General features: G+C 36.5%; 1 protein-coding gene across 4 annotated transcripts in view; it reads right to left on the bottom strand.

Moving 5' to 3' along the window:
• The window catches only part of lyst (lysosomal trafficking regulator), a 214,279-nt gene that overhangs the window by 121,879 nt on the left and 64,906 nt on the right, over positions 1-27,494 (bottom strand). For all 4 annotated transcript variants that reach the window (XM_079843610.1, XM_079843609.1, XM_079843608.1 and 1 more), the window contains exons 4-6: positions 11,981-12,167; positions 1,714-1,804; positions 1-1,273 (exon numbers count right to left, since the gene is read on the bottom strand). The exon at positions 1-1,273 is cut by the window's left edge and continues 804 nt beyond it. In XM_079843610.1, the coding sequence (XP_079699736.1) occupies positions 1-1,273; positions 1,714-1,804; positions 11,981-12,167 (1,551 nt within the window). The remainder of the gene's footprint in view (positions 1,274-1,713; positions 1,805-11,980; positions 12,168-27,494) is intronic.

Below are 27,494 nucleotides of genomic sequence, written 5' to 3' on the forward strand. Positions count from 1 at the left end.
TTGAAAGCGGATACCGGGAGTCCTGAGAGATCGCGATGATGGTGCAAGAAGTGGGAATACTCGCAGCGACGATGTCGACGACGTGCACAAACCGATTGGTGTAGCTGCTCCGACTTGGCTCTCTTGACCGCACTGATGATCTTAAGCACATCGGCGATCAGACAACGAAGATGCTCCGATGCCTCATTGCCCACTTCTGAATCTCGAGCTTCTGCTAAGGCCTCGAGGCGCAGAGCTGTTGCCTCGAAGAGCTCCAAGCCACGGTGTTGCACAAATTCATGAACCAATTCAAGAGACTGACTGAAAAAGAAAGGGTTGGACGCGGAGGCTTGCAAGCAACCCAGGAGCAGCTGTAGGACACCCTCCAAGAGTTCAGGCAGTAGCAAGGCCCGATGACGAAACCGTGAAAAGGAAAAATCTTCTTGTATCTCTTGCAGAGTCTTCTTCGGCCTTGGGGCAAATGGGTCGGCTTGCCTTTCCAAACAGGTGCGAATCTTTAAAGTTGCTCTGAGGAGGTCAGTCAAGCTTCGACGCAGATTATCCGGCAGCGTCTCATTTTGACCCACATCGACAAACATCAAGTGCAGAATGGTGCGTAGAAGCATCCTTTGAACAAGTGCGATTGGCTCCTCAGTCCAGCCTCCGGCTAGCTCATCGATCCCACCTCCACCACAGCAGTCCCCAAACTCCGTGAGGATCTCTGTGAGCGTGGGAACAACGCTGACCGCCAAGCCCGGGTTATGATTGATGGTCATGTCAAATTTGCAGACCTTTTCCAGAAGGGAGAGCAGAACATGGCAAAGGTCAAAAGGCGAGTTCTCCATTCGGTTGAAGATGGAGAGAGTTGTTGGGTCTGTTAGCATGTTAGGATCCAGCGTGTGAGATCCAAAGAGTCTCATGTGAGGTTGGGATGGCTCAATGGTGCTCATGGCTTCGAGAGTGGGATGTTGAAGTGCTGGTTGTGATGGACTGTTGGATTGGTGAAGCTGGCAACTAACACGAATGGCCGAACTGTGGAATCTGCGATGCTTGCCCCCGGCGCTTGTGGTTTTATCGTCCGAGTTGGCTTCAGAATCTGACGTGGAAAGCTGTGATTTGCGTGCATCCTTCACGGAGTATCGCTGAGCAGTTCTGCGTGAACGCCGTGACTTCCAGGAGCCAGATAAGCGCTTCCCAGAGTTCTGCACATCACATCTATCTTGCCCTGCCTTCTGAGGGATGGTCTTTCCCTCCTGGCATAAAAACACCTCAAGTAGTGAAGGCAGGGAGAAATCTAAGATTGAAAAGCAGAGTAGGAAAGCAGTTACACAACCAGGTTTCATTAGAGCATGATGACCTCCAGAGGTCGGTTAACAACACAATTACGGGAACTAATAACTCAACAATGTGGAAAGCAGCTGCTAGAAAAGATTAGCATGCCTGCACTAAATACCGTAGGTCTCAAGCTCAATGAAAAGCCTTATCCTTTCATTATCCTTTAACTGTAGTGTTTCATAATTAAAGCCATCTCATGGTTTCACTAGTTCATGCAAGGCAGCCACTTAACAATTCATGGCGTCCTCGCAAGATCATATGCTTCATAAGACATATCATGTTGAAGTATATCAAATTTCCAACTGAATGCAATGCCAGGATGCCATTTAATGTTAACACATGATTATTTAATTCAAGGGTTAAGGTGGGTTACATTCTCGAAATATTGAAGACTCTCACCTGGGGCTTTCTCCTCCTGAACGGGAATCTTCCAGACCAGAGGTAGCAGAGACAACAAGAGTGTAAGAAGCTCTTCCCGACAGGTCAACTCCTAAGTGAAAGATTTGAGAGGTTAATTCTGGATTCAAAGACAGTCTCCTAGTGTTGAAGCGGATTACTTTTCTCACTTCATGCCTCTCTTGCCAAGCTAAGCGAAATATTACAGACAACAAAAACCATATCTGAAGGTTTTCTTCCAGAGGCTCCAGGTTTGTATGACAGCAAGCCTCTAAATACTGGCTCCACCCTCAGCACGAAAGCATTCCTCACAAGGAGAAGAGAAAGCACTCTGACACGTGTGAATTAAAAGCAAATACAAGGGTCCGCCTGCCACAGAGCCGTGTGACCCCAGGTAAACAAGCATCTGCCAGCATATTCATAAGGTAATTAGCAAAGTGGCTAGGGAGCCATATTGGCCCGCTACTATGCAAACACGCAAGCGATTGATGTTGTGTTGAGAGATAGTCAAGCTGTGCCGAGTTCAGAGAAAAGCCTCGTGTCTTGTGAGTAAGAACCACTCCAGACCTGATTCATTAGAGCTCGCACTTCTAAGAGAGAATGAAGGAGAGGGTGGTATCAAATCAAATTGACCTGTCATTTTCTTCGACATAATGCCAAAAAGTCTGCTCAGAGATATAATTTGGACTCATCCGTCATTTAAAAAAAATTAAAGATAATTTAAAATGCCCCCCCTTACCCTCATACCCCCCCCCCCTACCAAAACCAAAAAATCAAAACGCCTATTTTGTTTGTCTGTTTTTTTATATTTTATATGTTTATTATATCACATACAACATATTAGGGCTGGGTATTGACACAAATTTCACAATTCGATTCGATTTCGATTCACAAGCTTTCGATTCGATTTTCGATTCAATTCAATATGGATTATTTTGGATATGTATCAGGTATAATACATGGAAAGTTTTCTCAAGGAAAACTAATTTCTGAACTAATGTTGTAAACTATGGGAGTCAGTTGATACTACATTAGCCTACTAATATTGAAGGTAAAAATTAGGGGTGCACCGATCCGATATTAGGATCGGATATCGGCCGCGATACTGACAAAATAGCTGGATCGGGGATCGGAAAAATGAACAGATCCACAAGCCGATCCAGGTGTTTTTTTCCGTCGCAGCAGAACCTACGTCATTCGTCAGCTTCACGTGTGTCGCATGCTAGAAGGGAGCGAGCCAGAGAGTCGGCTGTGTGGAGGAGATATTTCACGCTTGCCACGCCAACTAGTTCGTCGCTGTTTCGAGGGTATTACTGCAAAGTCAGGGTCTTTCCTGCATTGACATTTTTTTGACGGCCAAAGCCTAATTTGATGAGTTATTGTGATTTACGAGTGATGTAGAACAGATGCTGCGCTTGTGACTGAGTGACAGAGAGACCGATCTGAGAGCTCCTCCCCCGCGCGCGCTCTCTGGGTCTTCAAAATAATCAGTGTTCGCTCTCATATTTCACATATTAATCCAAATCAAAAGCTCGGAAGACCGAAACCATGTTGCACGTGACACATTCGGACAATTTTGTCCTTGAATTATCACTGGGTGTGAATTGCGCTCAAAAAACATTGACTCTTCTCTGACCAGCTGACATAAAGCATACTTTCAATAAGCGGGAGACAAATTATATCCAGTTATGAAGTGTTTTCTGTGTGTTGACAAATCTTTCGCGATGTTCTAACAGACGGGATTCGCACACAACGCGTCTGCTAATGTCCGATTCGTGACCTAATGACTCCTTTGAACCGAATCATTTTAACGACTGGTTAGAACAACTGATCTGTCCAACACTGAACTCATGAACTCAGTTTATTAATTTACTCAGAACGCAACTGAAATGAGAACACAAGTGTGCTTACCCATTTTAGCAAGAGTGGGTAGTAAGAATTATTTTTAATTATCAACAGTATTTCATCTTATTTCTGTTGACAATGTGTAGTCAAATAAATAGGCCTAGCCTACAATCATTTAATCTGGAGTGAGGTGAAACCAGAACAAAGTTGTTATTAGCTAGCTGAAAATTTTTATTAAATTGCATATGGTAGAAAATTAGACTATTTGTTAATTTGTAATGCTACTTTTTAATATTGATATGATTATATACCAAAACAATTATCTGTAGTGTAAAAAATGTTTGGTAACTGTCAGATTACTATTGTATGTTTGACCAATACACTGTTTTTTGTTTCCACTGCTACATTTTATTTATTTAAAGAAGTTAGATTACATTCTATTTTAGATTTGAATGCACAATTTTTTTTTAAATAAATAAGAATTCAACACCTTACATACATCTGTTATTTTGTCTTAGTTATGTTTAGTTAGTAAAGTCTGGTGCCTTTAGTCTCTTCAAGGAAGGTATAAGGTGGAAGATATACAGTTTATTATTAATTCAACAATATATCGGATCGGTATCGGGTATCGACAGATACACAAAGCCCAGGCATCGGTATCGGGACTGAAAAAGTCGGATCGGTGCACCCCTGGTAAAAATTAACTGATTTGTATACAAACACTTAAATGACACTAAATTATGTTTTTTTATATAGTAATAAAGTTATAATATTAACTTTACAATTGCATAATCATAATTCTACTCCAATTAGTTAAAAAAAATATATATAAACATTTAAAGGGTGGCTGCATAAAAACTTGCCAGATTTATTAAATATTGAAGAACACTGACAATCAATATCTCCTATGTAATGTGGTGCATATAATTAGCAAAATGCTCCTCTCTAGAGTTAATTTTTCTAGCTTACTAACGAGTTTATGGACATTGGATATGGTTTTTCTGAGGTAATGACGTTACGTGACATTGTTTACTTGTAAGCCGTTTTACTTACATCTTTCTGCGGTTGAAACACTGATTGAGCGATTATGTGACATGATACGGATTTCGGTAAGTTGTCCTGTATCTTTTAACACACTTTCAGAAGCTCATTCGTGTTTATTTCGTGCTGTTACTGGCGGAAGAAAAGCGGAAGAGAAGATCCGTTCATATTTGCTCCGCGCTGCCGCTTCTCTTGAGCTGAGCTGCGGCAGAGCGATCTCGCGCCACAGCTCCAAAACGATATTTATGTTTTTGAATTTCATAAAAAAAAAAAATAGACTAATCGATTCTTGGGATTTAAGAATCGATATTGTTTTGTAAAAGTGAGAATCGATTAAAATCGAGAAATCGATATTGGTCAGGCGGAAATTACATAAAAAAAGGTCATATTCCTCCATTTAGATTAATTTGAATAAATCTTGCATACACGATCCAGACAAAAATCTTTTTTCCAGTATTTTCTAGAATCAAGTGGAAACAGCCCAAACTGTCTGCAGGGTGCTAGAGCTCACAGGGTCCGCAGAGTTGTAAAAGCATTTTTGCATTTACTGTAAATTGAGGGATGAGTAGAAATGATTTACTGTGGTAATGAACCTTCTGGGTAGGGCTGCACGATAATAACAAAAATCATAATTGTCGATTATTTTCTTGAAATTGTAATTGCGATTATTAAACACGATTATCCCCTTTTACATTGAATGATGTTTTGAATAGCTTTATACCATTGTTTGAAACGACTGCAGGCCATATTTTTATTTAAAAATTTAATATAAAAACATATATTAAAACAAGCTGAAAACAATTTTTTGCTTTTCTGTAGCATTAATCCTCAAATGTCAACTATACATTGGTTTGGTTTCTTCTTTAAATTAAAAAAAAAGTAAAAATATGCACCCAATTAGGGGTTTTCGCACCGGGTAGTGCTAGGAATCTAGGCAAAAATCATAATTGTCAATTATTTTCTTGAAATTGTAATTGCGATTATTAAACACGATTATCACAATTTACATTGAATGATGTTTTGAATAGCTTTACCCCATTGTTTGAAACAACTGCATGCCATATTTTTATGTTTTTCAGTTAAAAGTTATTTTATTTCAACGAAAATGTTTTAGTTTTAGTTAACTATAATAACCCTTGTCTACACTGTAATATAAAGCAACAAACACTGCCGATTACAATAACCAAAGATCTCTGCATTTCAAGCATGCGCAACAACATTGCTTCTAGTTTTGCTGTCATAATGTTCTGCTCGCAAGCAGTGTGTCTACAGAGAGATGGATGTCTGTACTTAGGGCTCTTAAACGATGACTTCCTCGGGTCTGCAAGTAAAGACCAAGAAAGAAACAGCAATAATACATTCATTAAGCAGCCCATAAAAAAAGATATTACAGCATGAAAGGTCTATTATCAAGACCATCATTTATGTGGAACTTTTATGTTTACAGAGGCAAAGCTCATTGAAAGTCTTATGATATAATACACATTTTGATGCATGTGTCACTGCTGGAGTGTTTCTAAGGTGCACTGTGTGCAGGATTGATGTGATGCAGGAGGTTCAGGAAGGATATTCAGCCGTTATGACAGATCACATTTTAACTGGTACCGAACGGTACCTTTTTTCGGTACTTTAGGGATGTTTACATCAATAACTATAAATAACCTGTAAGTTATTTACAAATGTGTTATTGACATTATCAGTGTTGGGGAAAGTTACTTTGAGAAGTAATGCATTACAATATTGCGTTACTCCCTTAAAATATAACTAATTGAGTTACTTTTTAAGAAAAGTAATGCGTTACGTTACTTTTGCGTTACTTCTTCTCAGCTGGGCTGGGTTTGTTTTTGTTTTGTTTTTTATAACAAAAAAGTTATATTTTTGTAAAGACCCCTTCATAATTTTTTTTAAAATAAGCCCCAGGCTGAGGTAAAAATGCAAATTGACGCATGACCAGTAGAGGGCGCAGCTCTGGATAATGGTAGAATAGGATGCAGGAGAAAAAAGTTTTACCAATAAAAAAAAAAACCTTGTAATTTTCATCATCAAAGGTCAACAGCAAGACATTGGTAAATTAAATATAAAAGTAGATTAAATGCATAAAAATAGTTGTTTTATTTAACATTTAATTATTGGAGGTTTGCATAGTATTCTGATTTTGCATTTGACTGATTTTATTCATTTTGAGGAGTACAGAATCTTTATTGTGCAAGTGAGATAAATAAATGCTCACATTTAGTCTATAACTACAATCATCATCATGTTCACACACACGCCTCTGCACTTATTTTTCTCAACATGGGGGCAGGAGAGCTGTCAGTCAAATTAATGTGAAAAGTAACTTGCGTTACTTTTTTGAAAAAGTAACTCAGATATTTTGTTGTAAATTTGAAAAGTAATGCGTTACTTTACTAGTTACTTGGAAAAAGTAATATTATTACGTAACTCAAGTTACTTGTAATGCGTTACCCCCAACACTGGACATTATGCCAGAGCCGCCCTGCTCTCAGTCTGCCATTGTCAGTGATGTTTGTATGCTAGGGCTGCAACACATATGCAAATATAACATGCTGTATATACTGTAGGTAGTTTACATGATTAAAGTAACATTAAAGTTAAGATATGCCTCTAGCTTTAATCATTTAAATGCGTCTTTGAAGTTTGGGCAAAAACTTCTGGCAGCTTTAGTCGTTGTTTATGCACATCAGGGCTCCAGACTAACTTTTTTCACTAGGAGCACAGTGGCCCCCAACTGAAAATTTTAGGGGCACAACCCGAAATTTTAGGGGCGCACACCGTAAATCAACATGCTAACCAAATCTACAAATTTCCACTGTATTACTAATAGGGATCGGTATCGTTAAGGTTTTAATGGTATTATTACTCTTACCCATACTGCTTATCGATCCGGTACTTTAACAGTATTCTTACAGGTTCTTTTTATTATACTTTATTTTTATTTTTTTTATAAAAAAAAAAAACATAATTAAGAACATAATTAACATGGCTTTATAATCTGAAAAATAAAATATCTATAGCAAAAGAAACCGCAAAGTTTGAACAAAAATATAAAACATCTATTTGTAAATGGACCAGTGTGCAGGCATTTGGAAGGTCTGCTAACATTAATATTACAGTAAAGAACAAACCTACAAAGAAATCTAATAAAGTAATGAAATGTAAAATAACACTGCATAGTTTTCACTGTATAAATTGATAGATTAATGCTTATAAAAGCTAAAGTTATTAACTCAAGAGATGCAAATATTTTCTCTTTGCCTCTTGTTTGATTCGAATGAATGGCTCAATCGTCAGCAGGTTTATTAGACGCTGCCCCTTTAAGACCGATCGAATGTAGAACTAATAATATCATATTCTCCTATTTCTCCAAACTATTTACGCCCATTTAAGATATAAACTGTTAAAATAACTACTCTCCAATCCGGTCATTTTGACACCGGCTATTTGTTGTTTATTTGATGGTTTAGACGCACACACGAAGCCTAAAATATAAAGTGCAAGTCGGTCCATTTCGCAGCACACACACATAAGCCGCCTTGAAGTTGGAAACAGCGTCTCTTGCGCGGATTATTGTGCATTTAATAGCTCTTTATTATCAAACACATCCCGCAGTTTAGCAACAGTAGAGACTGCAGTTTACAACAATCACTGAATCTGACGTTTAGTTTAGGTTTAAGGAGAAATGACAGCGCAAGGCTGTGAAGGGAAGAATGAGCTCGACGGAACACGGCTAGAATAGTTTTTACCTCATACCATCTTTTTATAATTCTTGGAAGCCAAAATCGAAAATAAAATTAGATTAATATCGCAGCACAACCCTAAAGTTTAAGCAGACTAAACTTTTGTTTGGTTCTCGTCACTCATAAAGCTGACTGTGGTGTTGTGTTCGCTGTAGCTCCACGTGAGAGAGCTCGCCCGCTTTCTCTCTTCTGCATTGCGAATGGCAAAAATGCATCACGGACAAATGGTTTAATATTATCTCATATAGAAACGGCTGGCAAAGATAGAATTTGCCAGACATAACGTCTATCAATTATAATTAGTAAGTGTATTTTCTTAATTTCTCCAGTACCGACAGCTGGCAAATGTACTGGTCGCACATGTGCGACTGGATGTAAAATTCAGTCGCACACTCTCAAATTTTAGTCGCAAAATGCGACCATTTAGTCGCACTCTGGAGCCCTGCACATGTATCTTCAAAATAGACGACTAGTTATACATTATTACTATGCTGAAAGCTCCTGTATGTGAACCTTTTGCAGGTAAATACAAGTGCATTTTCGTTTACTATTGACACAAATCAATAAGTAAATCATACTCAACTATTATAGTAAACAACATTTCCTAATTAGGCCTACACTCTAAAAAAAAAGGCTCGTAATCATAGGGGAACCTTTTTTAGTGCTATATAGCACCAATTTTGGTGCTTCAGTGGTTCTTCAGAGGTGCTATATAGCACCTTAGTCAAAGAACCGGTGAAGAACCTCTGAAGAACCACTGAAGAACCACTGAAGCACCAAAATTGGTGCTATATAGCACTAAAAAAGGTTCCCCTATGATTACGAGCCAAGAACCATTTTTGGTGCAATATAGAACCTTTTTTTTTTTAGAGTGTACTCTGTATACAATTTATGATGAATAGTATCATTAGTTATCCATAATGTTTAAAATGCTTCTTGTGTTCATTTATTTCATTATAGAATGGCTTATGTACACTACCCTTCCTGAAATACAATTAATATTGTCATCATTCATTGATTTCACGATAAAATAATATACAAATTCACTACCCTCTTTGAAATACAATAATCAGTAAAAAAAAAAGAATCATCAGATTAATCGGGAAAAAATAATCGTTAGATTAGTCAACAGAAAAAATAATCGTTAGTTGCAGCTCTATTGTATACTGTAATATTTACTAGTTGCTAATAGCTACCTAATTAAATTAATAAAAACAACCATTATTTTTTTCTTTTTAATTTCATTTCTATGAAAAGATTTCCCACAAATAATGTGTTGTGTATTTTCTGATAATCAACTGAAGACATAAGACATTCATTTAATTTTTCTTTTAATTGAATTAAACTTTTTTTGTCAAACAAAGCTGCACAACTGAGCTTTATACGGTTAAAATTAAAACATTAAAACAGGAAAAATTTTAATTTATTACTTAAAAATTAAAGTTTTGATTATTATTACATTATTGTTAGTATTATTAATTGAGACGTATCTAAAATCTACTGTATTTGTCAAGATAAACCGGACTTTTATTTTGACGGGTTGCCGTGAAGATCTTTGAGTTTCTGTGTGTTTATGACATGATGGTAGTTTTTCTCAAATTAAACGGTAAAATGTTCATAAAGTGACTCTCAGTGGCTCTGAAGATGAGGTTTGTGCGTTCATGTCCTCATATGAGAGGCAAAGATGAAAACATGCGATCGTCACGTGCGATTCTTAGTGTGTGTGTGTGTGTGTGTGTGTGTGTGTGTGTGTGTGTGTGTGTGTGTGTGTGTGTGTGTGTGTGTGTGTGTGTGTGTGTGTGAGGTAAACCGCTCTTCTACGGCATTCATTCGTACTTCGCGTTTAATATTCACAGACACTAGTCTATATCACCAGATGCGTTCTCAGGTACCGAAATGTCGTACCGATTGATTTAATGTGAATCGGTACTCGGTAGTACCAACTTATTTTTTTTTTTTTTTATTTATTTATTTATTTATTTATTTATTTTTTTTATGCATTTGGCAGACGCTTTTATCCAAAGCGACTTACATTGCATTCAAGGTCCACATTTTACATTTTTTGTCAGTTCTTGCTTTCCCTGGGAATCGAACCCATGACCTTGGCGTTGCTAGCGCCACGCTCTACTGTTTGAGCTACAGGAAGATTCAGTGAAAGATTCAGAACTTAATTCAGTCGGTGCCCTTAAAAGTACAGAGTTCGATACCCAACCCTAGTTATGACTGACATATCGCCATGCTATTTAATTGCAATTAGTAGGAAATTAATTCCCTCAATAACAGACACGAAACACTTTCTTATAATAATGATTCCAAGACTTCTAATCCATTAATTTTTTCCGGAGTTGAGTGCAACAAGAAAATATAAAGGCATATATATTATTCTTCATTCTTTCTTCTCTGCATGTGTAAATAACACAATCTTATACACCGGTGGACAAAAGTTTGGAAACGTTTAATGTTTTTAAAGAACTATCTCCTGCGTTACACCGCAAAAATACAGTAAAAAATTTACAATTGTGAAATATTATTCCAATGTAAATAATCTGTTCTCTATGTGAATATATAGTAAAGTGTAATTTATTCCTGTGATCAAAGCTGAATTTATCATCATTACTCCAGTCTTCAGTGTCACATGATCCTTCACTAATCATTCTCATATGAGGATTTGATGCTCAAGAAACATTTATTATCAATGTTCATATTTTTGTGGAAACTGTTATATACAACCTTTTAAAAGTTTTGGGTAAGTAAGTATTTAAATTTTTTTTTAATTAATACTATTATTCAAACAAGGATGCATTAAACTGATCAAAGGGACAGAACATTTTTTACTAAAGATTGTATTTCAAATAGGGCTGTCAAAAGATTAATCTCGATTAATCGCATCCAAAATAAAAGTTTGTGTTTACATAATATATGTGTGTGTACTCTGTTAATTATTATGTATATATAAATACACACACATTCATGTATATATTTAAGAAATATTTGCATGTATATACTGTGTATATATTTATATAATCTATAATATATATTAATATAAATGTTTTATATATAAAAATAATATTTTTTTCTTAAATATATACATGCTTGTGTGTGTATTTATATATAAATAATAATTAACAGAGTACACACACATATATTATCTACACACAAACTTTTATTTTGGATGCGATTAATCGCAATTAATCTTTTGACAGCCCTAATTTCAAATAAATGCTTGAACTTTCTATACATCAAAGAATCGTGAAAAAAAGCAACAGTTTCCACAAAAATATTAAGCTGCAAGAATTATGATTAATAAGCAAACATTAGTAATAATTGATAATAAGTAAGCAGCAAATCATCGTATAACGAATTAGTGAAGGATCATGTGACACTGAAGACTGGAGTAATGATGATAAATTCAGCTTTGATCACAGGAATAAATTACACTTTACTATATATTCACATACAGAACACCTGATTTACACTGGAGGAATAATATTACACAATTTTTACTGTATTTTTACATTGATCAAATAAATGCAACCTGGGTGAGCAGAAGAGACTCTTTCAAAACAACGACAAAAAATCTATGTATGTGTAAAAATTGTATATATAATGAATCTTCTCTGACGGACCTGGTCAATGACAGAGTCCAGGGTGCTGAGGAGCAGGAATCCGCGCCCGCGCACCAGATACTCTCCCAGCGCCACCATGTGACTCTCCTCCTCATCCTCCGCCCGCTGGGCCACCGCACTGCACAACTGGTGCACATCGGTCAGGAACTCCCGTGCCAAGGTGTTACTGGCCCCACTCATGTCCGAGCTAATGGAGGAAAGAAAACCAGCGCATGAATGCATGTCGATCACCTGCTAGGGCGCTCAAACAGTCTCAGAGCTTCACTTGAGTTTCAGATACATTACAAAGTTCTCTTTTTGTCTAAATTAATAAGAAATAAAACAAGTGAAACTGGGCAGATGGTTTCATGTTCCATAAAAAACACAGTTTTTTTATATTTACATGTAATCATGCTGTCTGTCTGTCTGTCAACAGCCTTTGAATGGGAGGGCAGTTAAGATGCTCCCTATGTAGGGAGCTCACTAGGTTTTGCTCAATCATTAGAACAATGCAGTTAGTTAACCATTCAAAACTTGCTCAGTGAAATGTCATTTATGGCAGTAGCCGCGTTTCCATTACCCTTCAAATTGCGCAAATTGAAATTGCGAATTGAAAATATGCCCAATGGAAACGCGTCAATTTCGCAACAACTCCCATATATCGCAAAAAAGTTTTTACGCTCGCATGAGGTGGTTTTTCAGGCAATTCGAAAAAGGAAATTTTCGCAAAACTGCAATGGAAACAGTTTTTTCGCATTTACAGGTCACCTGGTACGGTCACGCATTGCTCTCACATAGGGCCAACATATCATTTTTTTTTAAAAATGCTACTAGATCTTATGTCGTTAAAGATCTAGATCTTATGTCGTTAAAACGACATATATTTTCTCCTAATAAGGAAAGTGGCGTAACTTTATATTGACGGACCCCGGTGCAAACACAAATATCATAACTATCTATAGGCCTGTAATTATGACATATATTCAAGAAATGTATTAAAACAGAAAGACGCTATAGTTTCAGCCTTGCTCAAAGACTAGGTCTATCCATTCCCGACGATCTTGGTTTGCTTCTTATTTATTAAATATAGCCTACAGCCAAATAGTTGATTAAACATTGATCAAAATTAAAATACAATTTATACAAAACGAAATTCATTTTAAAGAAAGACTTTCCAGAAAACAATTCAATTGTGCTCAAAATCCATGTCTCCAGACATATGCGCATCTGATTTGCCTTAGCTACTCATGCTGCTCACTTTTCATAATCAACATATGAAATATATAATATAATGTAAAATATATAATATAAAAGATTATAATAAATATTTAGATATCATAAATAAATATTATTATAATATTTAGACATAGCCTAACTATATATGAAACTATATAGGCTACGTTTTCTTTAACCCTCTTTCCGACGTTGGCGCCTTTTGATGGATTTTTTCCTTATTCCAGGAAACTCTCAATATTCAGATTCATTTTTAGCCATACAGATGTGCAAGACATAATTATAAACAGTAAACTCTCTACTTTTATTTGTGTACACTCACGATAACAGCAAAGGCCGTGGACTCAGGGAACAGATTATTTTGCACTCCACTCCAAACGCTGTCTTCATTTCAAAAATATATTTTGTTTATTAAACGCAAAGTTTTTCATTTCAAAAGCATTTCTAAATTCAGTTTATATTTCCAAAAAACGAAATTCCGAGCCAAAATAACGAAGTGATAAAAAAAACCTTTGATTTACCACCATGCAAATTCAAACTTTTCGCTCGTCTCTGTATGTGGCAATGCGTCACAATAATCTGGCGTATGTAAAAGTGGATCATTCTTTACAGATGATGGTATGTTTGGACAGAAGACGAGTTCTTTATTAAACTCATAAAAAAACTATAGAATACAAAATGCCACAATTTATCATAACAGCTCATATGTGCCGCTCAAGTATAAGGTACTTCCCTTGCCATCAGTGCTTGGATTACACGCACGTCTCTATACCAGTAAAAATAATGGCGTGCGGTGGCTGGGATATACATAAACCTAACAACATACGTAGCATGATTTTTGGAATGATTTATCTTGAGAGGGAAAAAATGGTTTTAGTCGCATAACATCAGTTAATGGAAACGCTGTCATTTCGCAATATTTTTTTGCCGACTTTTAGAAAATATCGCAAAAGTTTTGCGCAAATCTGTAATGGAAACGCGGCTAGTGTTTCCCAACCGGGGCGCCGTCTGACGAGAGCAAGGGTGGCGTCTAAAAGTCCTTCAAATAATATATATATTTATTTTTTTTTTTTCTCAAATTTTTCAAATAATTCTCTCTTTGTAAACTTTGCTCAATGCATGCGAGTGCAGTCGTATGTTTGAATTTGACCAGTAATTTTCGCCGTCATCACCCGGGTGTAGTGCCAGAAGATGCGAATGAGAAGTGGCGCGCGCTGTGAGAAAATGTGTCTCTGTTCACTCATCCGAAAGCGCGCACACGTCTCACAGCGCGCAAATATTGAGTTCTCTTTCAAGTCTTACTTTTTGTATGAGTGTGTCCATTCAAGAGCATGTCAACATGTCCATCTTGATGAGTATTCTAGCAGACATAGTCTGTATATGCCTTAAGTAAACTTTATACAGTCGAGAAAGACGACGCATTTCCAAGCATTAGGTCTTAAAGGGGCAGTCGCCTTTACTGCTGATGTTAAATGTCAAACAACAAAAGACAAGGACATCACTCACTGCTCTTGATTGAATAGCTTTTGTAAGTTAAAAAATTATTAATCTTTCATTTATACAGTCAAATATGCAATGTTATTTTACATTTGATCAATTTTTGTACCTGACAACTAATGTTAGACGTATCTGAAAAACCGGAAAAGCATATTATTTTATTAGTGGGCCTATCTTTGCTCAATAGTATTTATTTGTGCTGCTGCTTGTATTTAAATTATTTCTTCTTATTATTTTCTTTTTATATTTGACAGTAGTAATTTTTTCACTGAACATAGCAAATACTGAACCGTACCGAAACGGAAACCTAAAACCGTGATACAAACCGAACCGTGAGCAATCTGTACCGTTACACCCCTAGTGTAACGTAAGCGAGGGGGTGCCACAAAATGGAGAACATTTTCAAAGGGTGCCATGACTGAAAAAAGGTTGGGAAACACTGATTTATGGTATGCACACAGACTATGGCAGGGGTTTGAAATATGGGCGTAGTGTCCGTGACGTCACTCATAGGATCTGAAGAGCAGTTTTGAAGCGTAAAGTCGGGTCGAGCTGGTCGTCGCCATCTTGTCAGTGCGTCACTCCCGGATAACAGAAAATGGGCAAAGAGGCGGGACGTGGGCGGAGCTGAAGTGACGTGATGACTAACAGACAGCAGATAAACGGCAATCCACCTGTCACTCAAAGTGGCCACGCCCTTAATTATGCAGGACTTTAAGGCTTTATAAAATGTAAACGAATGAGTTATAAAGTCTTAAAGTGACAGCAGTCCATTAACCTGCTTCCATTTGTGCTCTTAATATTAATCAAACAACAAAAGACAGAGGAAATCACCTCTTTAGTTTTAAATAGTTTTAAGGATTCATTATATTTATTATACATTAATTATTTAATCCATATTTAATCTATAGGGAATGTTGTATGCAAGTTGTTATAAAGAATGCATATCATTCACTGTGTTCTTCTTTAGGAGGAGTAGTTTTATTGAATTGTTACATAATATTTGTTTATATGTCACAGCAGTTAAATCTGTGTCTGTATTGCATGTTTAAACTTTAATATCATTCATATTAATAGGTTAATAAAGTAGATGTTTTCTCCAGGAGTATATAATGGGTTTGGATATTTTAAAGAAATTCTTAAATGCATTACAATTTAACTAAACCCATTACATTTTGTTTGTGAGTGTGTGCGTCTGCGTGTAGTGTAGAGAACAAGTTCTAACATCCTGTTAAGTTTTCTGATAAGTATTTTTCTTTATATAAAAAGAGAACAAGATTTATAGATTTATTGTAGCAACCTGTGCACTTTCTGAAGATTTTTCTGAAGTCAGTTCTGTTTTTGAATAAAGGATTGGAAATGAAAAAAAACAAAAAAACAAACAGATTAATCGAAAAATAATCGACAGATTAATCGATTATTAAAATAATCGTTAGATGCAGCCCTAGAAAACACAGAATTTTGTAAAAAAAATAAAATGGAATTTGAGAAGAAAGGAAAAAACATATTTCATAGGGCCCTAAACATGTCATTTAAAAAAAAAAAAACTTTAAATTAATTACTGTTAAACTGTATAATTTTCATGATTTCAATTAATTAGACATGCTTTTATTAATTACAAAACATTTATTTAACCATTAAAATGGAGTCCAAAATAATAATAATAAAAAAAAACAAGAAAAAGAAAGAATATGGATTTTGGAAAAAAACGACTTTGGAAAATAATAAACCCGTATAAGTATAAACATGTTTTCTGAGTAGACAGCTTCAGTGATTATAGCAGGAGATTTCATAAGTTTCATAAGTGTTCAGGTTTGTGTACCCCGTGTTGAACTGGAGTAATTGACAGCTTCAGTCATTATAATGCCAGCGATCTTCACTCGCTTTCTGTATATAATATTTATATATATATATATAATTTCTCATGCTGCTAAATACACATTGCAAAGTTTCTGGATTGACAAACATATTTAAATGCACAACTGAACCCGACTGACAGTGATAACCAGGAACTAAATACTGTATCTGATACTGTGATCTGTGCATTAAGTCATGGAGTGTAAATGCAAAATAACAGACTATTTTTGACCCAGGAAAATCCCTGTATGGCTGTGTGAGGAAATACAGGAAATACAGTGATGTTATGCAACCAGATTAGGCTTGGTGGACACGGACAGCAGATCCTGTTATCAGACACGGACCCAAGCGTACTGTATCGCATCAGCCAGTTATTCCATCCACCACATCCACCGCTGGACACGATTTCAGCCGTCTCACTTTACCAAACCACAGTCGGCAGAACAAACCGTCTCAAGGAATTACCAAACACTGATTTATTTACCCTGAATACATAGAGAGAGATCTAAATAAATATTAGGGATGCAACAATACAGTTAGTCCACGGTTCAATACATACCTCTGTTTAGTTTTTGGCTATTCTATTCTTAGGCGACAGGAACAGCAAGAGGTGAAGGAGAAAAAAATACTATTTTTATAACAATACTCTTGCTTTATTTTACTTAATAGAAAGAAACCCTTGTACACCTATGTGTATAATAAATATATATAAAGATTTACATTAGCAGCTCAGAGCAGCAGCATTTAAGTATCAAATTGAATGAATAAATGTACAAATAAAACACTACATAGACTTCACTATAAAATATACATTGATTCTTATTAAAGTTACTGTATTTAAAGCTGCACTATGTAACTTTTCCATCCGCTAGAGGTCGCCTGTTCAAAACAAAGGCGTAGTTTGATGACGGCACGTTTGAGCGCAGAATCTTGGGACATGTGGTCTTCAGCTCACAGCCGATGGGAAAGAATCGGGACAGGACTCGGGCAGAAATCATGTTGATGTGATTATTAACGTTCCTGTAGTGAAGCAGAGCAGGAGCGAGTGTTGTGGAGCTGAGGAACCGCTGGAGCGATTGTTAATAAGATGAACGCAACACACGCCTCGCAAGCAGCGGGACTTTTATTATGACACAGTCGCCGGCGCCACTTTGAATTTGGTGCCTTCTAGACCGAGAAAAGCCAGAAAGTGTATTTTTGGCTCATGTGGATGAAAGACAACAACTCCCAGAATGCACTTGCTTCGCAGCCCAACGAGGCCAATCCCAAAGCCACGATCATTCGAATATACTACTGGGTTTCTACTGATACAAAGCTTAATGCTAAATCGCTGAAGTTACCCTTTAATATTTCGGGAACATTTTCTTATCGGGCCGATAACGATAACATTATAAAAGGGACGTGGGCGGAGCTGAGGTGACACGATGACTAACAGACGGCAGATAAACGGCAATCCACCTGTCACTCAAAGTGGCCACGCCCTTATTTATGCAGGACTTTAAGGCTTTATATAATCAGGGTTTCTGCAGGTTTAACCAAGTCATATTTAAGACTTTTTGAGAACTTTTTAAGACCATTATGAATTAATTTTAAGACCTATAAAAGGAAATGCAGTCACAAATTTACTTGCAAAGTAAATTAATTTATTCAAATTGAACAAATCGATAAACTTGCACGTCCTCAAAACTCAATTCCACCAGGATTTTGCGACGTTTTTTTTTTTTTTTTTTTTTTGATTTTTGAGATCAAAATGACTTGAATGATTTTGTGGTGGTAATTTCCAGACATTTGCATTTTTTTTCATAATTAGGACACCACATTTACCATATTATGTAAGATGCACAACAGCCACACATGACAATATAATAAAAAACTAAATACATAAATCTTGTTTATTTTGGTTTACAAATAATGCAGGATCTAAAAAAAAATGTATGTTGATTTTCCGTTGCATTTAGTAATCGCATAAACACGAAAAACTGGAGGACTATTAGCTGAAGAATAAAATCCGTTTTATGTGCATCTGGTACAATCTGAAAGAGACTCCAATAACACGAAAGCTGATTGGCTGCAATATAAGCTGCATGTTGATCTCATTTGTAGGATTTCAATGAGCATTAGAGCTAGCGTTACATGGACGTAGGAATTTAAGACCTAGAACAGAATCCTTTAGCGAATTCAAGACTTTTTAAGGCCTAAAATATTGATTTTGAAATTCTAGACTTTTTAGCCAAAATTAGCCGTATAGACCAAAAGCACAATGTGTCCCAGACTGTAAACATGTGTTCTTCTGCTGTAAAGTTGGGCATTTTAACATGAGCTCAATGAGATTCTGCTCCTTCTGGAGTCTGTCTCTAGTGGTCAGGCCATGAACTGCAGTTTAAGTCACTTCTGTATCGGCTTCAAGAGAAACTGCAGGAGGAGCCGCTTGATATTTACTCATATCAGCGCGTAGACTCACAGGCAGACACAAACAGAGACAATTCGGAGAGAAATAAAATGCACGGAAATGAAGTAAATAAATGCAAAATTGTATTGAACCGCGGATGTCGTACCGAACTGTTCGATATTATATTGAGAATTGTGGTATCCCTAATAAATATCCATTATTACACTCCAAAAATCTAAGTAATACATTATATTTGAAAAGAAAAAGGATATTTTCACAAAAAATTATACAAGAACGATGAAAATGTATATGTATATATATATTAGGGATGCAACAATACAGTTAGTCCACGGTTCAATACATACCTCGGTTTTTAACCACGGTTTTCGGTTCGGTTCGGTTCGGTTCGGTTCTGATGGCTTGTCACATCAGTTTTTTGCTATTCTATTCTTAGGCGACAGAAACAGCAAGAGATTAAGGAGAAAAAAGAATTTTTTATTGCAATAATCTTTCTTTATTTTACTTAAAAGAATTGAAAAACCTTACTTAAACTTAAAACTTTACTTAAAAAAACCTTTGTACACATTCCTAGTGTATTGTATAATATAAAATAAATATATATAAAGATTTAAATTGGCAGCTCAGAGCTGTACAGCAGCATTTAAGTATGAAATTGAATGAATAAATGTAAAAATAAAACACTACATAGACTTCACTATAAAATATACATTAATTCTTATTAAAGCTACTGTATTAAAGTATTTCAGTCAAGAGCAGTGAGTGATTTTCTCTTTGTCTTTTGTTGTTGTATTAACATTAAAGGGATAGTTCACTCAAAAAGGAAAATTCTGTCATCGAGGAATGAATACAAGGTTTGGAACAATATTAGAGTGAGTAAATAATGACAACTTTATAGGTGAACTGTCCCTTTAAGGACGGCGTGTTCACTATAGGCTGCGCTGCTGTCAATTTAAGACCTGCACGCATCTAATATACAGACACACGCAGATTTTACTTTCACTTTAGACATAACAGACTGTGTTTATGTTAACCTTGTGTGTATTTGACTGTTTAAGCGCAGTAAGACGACTACTTAGTCCAGTAATCACGTGTTTGACAGGCGTTTAGTGCACATGCTCGGAAAAGCGCATGTTTAAAACCGCGCACGCGAAGGCTTTAAAACGCATGCAAATAATGAACTTTCTTGATTGTGAATATCTATAGTGTTCCGTGAGTATAACTCTACCACTAACGTGTGATGTGAATGTGTGTCGCGTTGTTCAGTGTTGGGATGGAGGCAAATTATAGAATTTATAGAAAAATAATTTATTAAATGCAAAACCGAGAAAACCGCAATTCACAAGCGCGTATTGAACCGTGAAGGCCGTACCGAACGGTTCAATATTATATTGAGAATTGTGGCATCCCTACTATATATATATATATATATATCTACATACACACACACACACACACACACACACACACACACACACACACACACATATATCAGTGCTCCTACACATTTTACATTTCAAAATGTCATACTTTTTCCAGACTCAAATTTCCAAACCTCTCTCTTCATGCAGCATTATATTTGGTATAATAGTCATCTGTAAATATTTTCTCTTTCTAAAGTTTTTTCCCACTGGTTTTCTCGAAGTGATAACATGCATGATGAGAAGAACCTATAACCTGCATATATTCACCTCAGACACATCGGTTTGATGCTGTAATCGTGGTTTGATGTTGCACGACCACATGCACTTTCGTTTAGTGATGTTCAAAAGAGACTTGTATCATGTATTATACACACCGCCCTCCCCTAAAGACACATGCTCTGTGCTCCACAGCACTCAAATACACAATTTCTGCATTTTAAAATGTTTTCCCTCACACCCACCCTGACGGTGCATTAAAGACACGCCTCTTTAAATCTACAGTACCCAGAAACACACACAGTATCTGACGTACCTCCTATCACTAGCCTGCAGAGGAACTCAAAATCTCCACCATCGTCCGCAGAGTTTCAGCCACATATTCCACTCACGCTTGTCTCAACTGAGCCGCGAGAACCAAGCCTGCGTCCGCATGCCTCCATGCTTCACTAATGACTGAATTTTCTGTCCTGCTCCGTAAATACCATTAAATTGGAATTTCAGATGGAAGCCGTCCAGATTTTGAGTTGATCAGTGCATCACATGAAAGCATGTGATGTCACATGGGGCAGGCTGGGAAACTTCTGGTCAAGCCCAGGGGTGACTTGGAGTAATTCGATTTTGTAGTAAAGCTTAGATGGTGAACCTGCCATTTGTCGGACGCAGAAACAATCCTAATACATGCTTACCCTTCTGCAATAGAACATAAAAAGGAAAACGAAAGAAGATATTTTTTAAAAAAAAGTTCAATGTATATGGACTATAAAACTATTTTTTCAAAATATCTTTGTGTTCAACAGAAGAAAGCAGGGTCTGTCTCAAATCATCCAAATTTCGCTCAAATGTTTGATTTTGTTCATATTTTTTCTGTAGAAAGACAAACATAAATAAACAGTGATGAAAGCCAAAATATTAAATTGAATGGCTGTTTATTTACAGAGTTATCCAGTGCTTTGTAGAGGAGGGTCAAAATGACAATTTTAGCTTTGGAGCCAAATTAGAGGGGTGTTAAAATGACTTTAGAAAGATGGCAGCATCATTATTTTATTTTCACACAGAGATTGGTAGATCTATTAGTGAAATCTGTTGACTTTAGCAATCTTTGTTGCATTAAATGCCAACGGTGACTGTTCAAAAATGTTTTTTTTGTCTCAAGTTTGCATGCCTGTAACTCAAGAAGTATTAAAGATATCTTAATATCCTTTTAGATTCTGGTTCTTAACAAACATTTATTTTGGTATCTTCATTTTAAAGGCCCTCGATGCTTCAATCCCAGAGATATAGAGATCTTAATGCGGCTCCATGAGTAAACTGAAAAAGTTCAGTGGTCAAAAAGCAAATGTGGGTCATTTTGCAGCTGGTACTTTTTTTTCTTTTAAAGAGGAATATCTGAAGAACAAATAATGTTGAAACTAGAAATGTATCTTGTTTTTATTTCTCTCTATCGCCTCAATTGCATAGAACATACCTGTCTGAGTGCCATAGTAATACTTTTTGAGTTACAGGCATTCAAACTTTTGGAAAAACAATAAAGATATCTCAATATGATTTTAGATTCTATATAGTTCAGTCCCACAGACATAAGGATCTCAAAGCAGCAATTAAAGAGGAATGTCTGAAAAATAAATTATGTTTAAACTAGAAATGTATCAGGTGAAATCTGTCGTTTTGACCATCCTGTTTTACAGTGCAAATAGCTAAAAGATTCTTAGATCAACATACATTTACTTGAGAAGCTAAATGACATAAGATAAGAAATCTTGTGATCTTTTGAAAGTGGTTTTATGCTTAAAGATAAACGACAAAATATCTGCAAATGTGTTCAGAAAAATCAACTTAATTCAGAAGGAAGTCATTTTCATACCTAATGACAGATATTTATTCTTGTTTTAGGCATAAACTCATTTAATTTTGTTAAATTTCTCAAAAAACAAGACTTAATTTCTTCATTTCTCATGTCAAGTAAATATATAAAGGATGTTTATATATTTGTACTGGAAAACAAAAATCCTGAGTAAGATATACCATTTTTTCATTCGAGTGCATGCAATTTAATTTTAGAGACCTATGAAATCCATTTTATTTTTCTGTTTTAGTTTTAATAGTTAAACTTAAAAATAAATTAGTACTCAAAAAGCATGTCTAATTAATTGTAATCATGAAACATGCAATTTAGTAAAAGTTTAACAAAAAAAATATTTTTTGGGCAATGAAATATGTTATATTTTGTCCTAAATTCGCATTTATTTTGTACTATTTGTACTATAACTATTTATTTGATCTTTTCATCCAAAACTTGACAAAAACGGCTAATGTCAAAGTCTGTCATGAGAATGATTTGGTTGAATTCCCTCCCAGAAGCGTCTCACGCGATTGCGTTCCTAAAGCATCCAGGGTTCCTACACATTATCCATTTCAAATTTCCAAACCTCTGTGTTTATTTTCAGACTATATGTTTGCCAAGGTCAATGGTCTATAAAAAACACTGGTACTGTAAAAAAAAAAAAGTGTTCAAAATTTGCCATTTTTTAGGGAAGAAGCTCTAATATCAAGGACTAATGTCCCATTGAACGCATCCTCTGTGGCGGTGGAGCAACCATGACACGAAATGGGCTGATGGTGCAAAATACAGCTGTGTGCATTGTCCTACTTGCCAAGTTCAAGGGTCGATAAAAAACAATGGTACAGCAAAAAAGTGTTAAAATTTTGGCATTTCTTAGGGTAGAAGCTCTAATATCAAGGACTAATGTCCCATTGAACGCATCCTCTGTGGCGGTGGAGCAATCATGACAAAATGGGCTGATGGTGCAAAATACGGCTGTGTGCATTGTCCTACTTGCCAAGTTCAAGGGTCTATAAAAAACAATGGTACAGCAAAAAAGCGTTAAAAATTTGACATTTCTTAGGGTAGAAGCTCTAATATCAAGGACTAATGTCCCATTGAACGCATCCTCTGTGGCGGTGGAGCAACCATGACACAAAATGGGCTGATGGTGCAAAATACGGCTGTGTGCATTGTCCTACTTGCCAAGTTCAAGGGTCTATAAAAAGACTGGTACTGTAAAAAAAGTGTTAAAATTTTGGCATTTCTTAGGGTAGAAGCTCTAATATCAAGGATTAATGTCCCATTGAACGCATCCTCTGTGGCGGTGGAGCAATCATGACAGGAAATGGGCTGATGGTGCAAAATACGGCTGTGTGCATTGTCCTATTTGCCAAGTTCAAGGGTCTATAAAAAGACTGGTACTGTAAAAAAAGTGTTAAAATTTTGGCATTTCTTAGGGTAGAAGCTCTAATATCAAGGACTAATGTCCCATTGAACGCATCCTCTGTGGCGGTGGAGCAACCATGACACAAAATGGGCTGATGGTGCAAAATACGGCTGTGTGCATTGTCCTACTTGCCAAGTTCAAGGGTCTATAAAAAGACTGGTACTGTAAAAAAAGTGTTAAAATTTTGGCATTTTTTAGGGTAGTAGCTCTAATATCAAGGATTAATGTCCCATTGAACGCATCCTCTGTGGCGGTGGAGCAATCATGACAGGAAATGGGCTGATGGTGCAAAATACGGCTGTGTGCATTGTCCTATTTGCCAAGTTCAAGGGTCTATAAAAAGACTGGTACTGTAAAAAAGTGTTCAAAATTTGGCTTTCGTTAGGGCAGTGGTTCATATTTCAATAGCTGCAAAGGGTGAGCCAACTCCATATTAAACCCTACGGATTAAGAATGGGATGTCATTAAAGATCATGTAAAGGCAGGCGTCACAAAACTTTTGGCAATATAGTGTATGTTGAAATTAACATGAACTAAGAATTTGCTTGACTGTTTTTTCATTGCTAGTTGATGTTAACCGATGAACCCTGACTGTGTTACCAATGTCTCGTACCAAGGTTAAAAGCAAAATTAATACATTTAAATAATTTTTTCAGGCAATAGTGTCATAGTGGGACAAAATAGACATTTTATATAGTTAAAGTATTGTTTTTGTTTGTTTGCAAAATATGCTAATATGAAAATCTAAGAATCTGATTCTGAAATATGTAAATACACTATACCATGTACAGTCTATATGGCACAGCACTCCCATTTCATTATCACTATTATTGCTATGCAAGTTAATAATAAACTCATAACTTGATATGCTGTCCCACTTTACCAGTATCTCCAATCCTGTTCCACTTTGACAATATGCCTCTGGTAAAGTGGATCAGATGAAAAACTCTTCATCAACGTTTGGAACAACATAAGAGCGAAAAATCACACCACTTTTAGCTTCTGGGTGAACTAATCCTAAAACAAAAGTAATGACTTTATTATCTCACTCAAAGCAGATAAAAGCTTTGAAACGGTCAAAGGGTTTCATATGGTTTCACATCAGACGTGCTGTAGCGTCGTCCAGTTCCTCTGTCTCGGCTAAAGTAACAGGAACTGCACATGATCATGAGATAAAGATTAGGAGCTGAGAAAACACACTTAATTGAGCACACGGCATGTAGCCACTCGGCCAGACAAAGAGAGCCTTTCATCGCTCGCCTCAAACGATCAGCTTCTCTCTCTCAACACAATGCTAATTAACATGAGCTCTACATGCTATGATTGTGAGTTGATTTAGACACAATGTTCAACCGACCGAGGGCGGATCTGTAACTGGGCATTCAGATAAAATACCCTGATCAAGAACTGTGGTCTGATGTGTGTTGCAGAAAGTTGCAATAAGCCACAGAGACGCTAATAAAAAATATATTTCAATGCTTTTGCATTCCCCCGAGAAACTTTGCGTTTGCTCATTTTGCGAGAGTACATTGAATGTTTTTAAACGCAAAAGCTGTCACAGGTGGGACGCCTGGCGCTCTTTTTTTATCGCCTTTTTTCGTTATCATTATCATTAATTAGGTATCATTTGAAAGCTTACGAACTCAAAATTCATCCTGTGAAAACGTTTTGAAATCGAACATTGTGTTACCATGGAAACGGTACTCTAAATTATTCTAGCGGGCTCCTCCCCTAGTGGGTGGTGTCATGTTTCATATTACAACAATTATTTGAACTACTTTATAATTAAAATCTTTTCTAATCTTGACAAAACACATATAGTCTCAAGGTTCCATATTTGGTGACTGTTTTGTGATGGAAGTGATATTTGGACAGAAATTTACAGGAAAATGCATCAAAAAAACAATCAATGGAATTTGAATGACACAAACCTTATTAAACCATGCGGCACACATTGATGTCTTAAGACACGAAACGATCCAACAGTGTTTATGTAATTTTTTTACCTCTTATCAGACGAATGTCATCTAGTTTTCCCAGTGCCATAACTTCCGGCGAATAAGGTCAAAATACTGGCGCGATCAAAGATATATATACGTAGATGCCTCATTCGACCGATCCGTGCAGGCTCTAATGAGGAATCTATGTATGATCTATGCACATATCTATGATCGGGACGGTATTTTGCATGTATTTTGACTTTATTTGCTGGAAGTCATGGCGTGGGGACGGCTGATGCAGAGCCAAAGAAAAAAATTTAATACATTTTTAAATATGGATATTTTTCTTACACAAACGCATCGATTCGCTTCAGAAGGCCTTTATTAACACCCCGGAGTGTGGAGCAGTTATTTGACGGACAGATGCAGTTTTTATGGACTTCAAAAACAGAGCAACTATTACTGCTATTATAATGCTTGGATTAGCCAGAACATTTTTTATGTAACTCAGATTTTATTCATCTGAAAGAAGAATGTCATATACACCTCGGATGACTTGAGGGTGAGTAAATCATGGGCTAATTTTATTTTTGGGTGAACAATCCCTTTAAGGCTTTATAAAATGTAAACGAATGAGTTATAAAAACATTCACCCCCTCACAGTCGTCATGAAGGGCAAAATTAGCCGTATAGACCAAAACCACAATGTGTCGTTGGGCATTTTAACATGAGCTCAATGAGATTCTGCTCCTTCTGGAGTCTGTCTCTAGTGGTCAGTCCATGAACTGCAGTTTAAGTCACTTCTGTATCGGCTTCAAGAGAAACTGCAGGAGATGCCGCATAGCAAAAATGCATTGTTTTTGTGTGTGTCTCTTTAAATGCAAATGAGCTGCTGCTCCCCGCCCCATTCCAGAAGAGGGCGGATCCTTTACACGAGTTTTGGATACTCCATCAACAACAAAACAGGCCAATCTCACTCAGCCAAAATATCAGAAATAACCAGTTGTGGAGCAGTTTGAACTGGAGTTGGACACAGATGAGAGACTTGTGATGTTGACACGTTTCTGAATGATTAGTGGATGTCAAGTTGTTTCAACTCATGGACTAGCATGTACCGTCATGTTAATCTATAAATTGTTGGTGCTCGTGTGGGAACGTAACACGTCCGTCACCTGACTATACAATGCATTATAAATGTGCGTTGATGAATTACGCAGACGGTGAGCGTTTTGGGGATAAAACTAACGACACAGCTCTATGTGAATACGGTCAGAGATGATGCTAACTTTAGCCATATCAGCCGCACAGCATTCAGCTCATTCAGAAAGGAAATCTGCAAACTTTCACAGAATATGAAGTGCCATCCTCACTCGTTCTGGATATGAAGTGAGAGCACGAAGCTTTGGTATTGACCCGTCCTTCAGAAACAACGTCAGCATTACTGACCCTCGTTGGTGAAGCAGTCAATGGTAAAATGATTTGCGTGAATACATGACATTTTACAGACATTCTTCGGCACATTCCCTTCACAAATGAAATTCACCCACGGTGTCCTCAGAGTCTATGACTCGAGACTCGTGTGTTCAACAACAGAACATTAGTAATGTTTTTCATTGTAATACTCGAGCGCTGATACAGCGAGTAAACAGAAATGGTGTCTCTGTGCTTCTCACTCAGGGGCGTGTCTAT

Source organism: Gobio gobio, assembly GCF_949357685.1.
Source record: "Gobio gobio genome assembly, chromosome: 18".
Lineage (NCBI taxonomy): Eukaryota > Metazoa > Chordata > Actinopteri > Cypriniformes > Gobionidae > Gobio > Gobio gobio.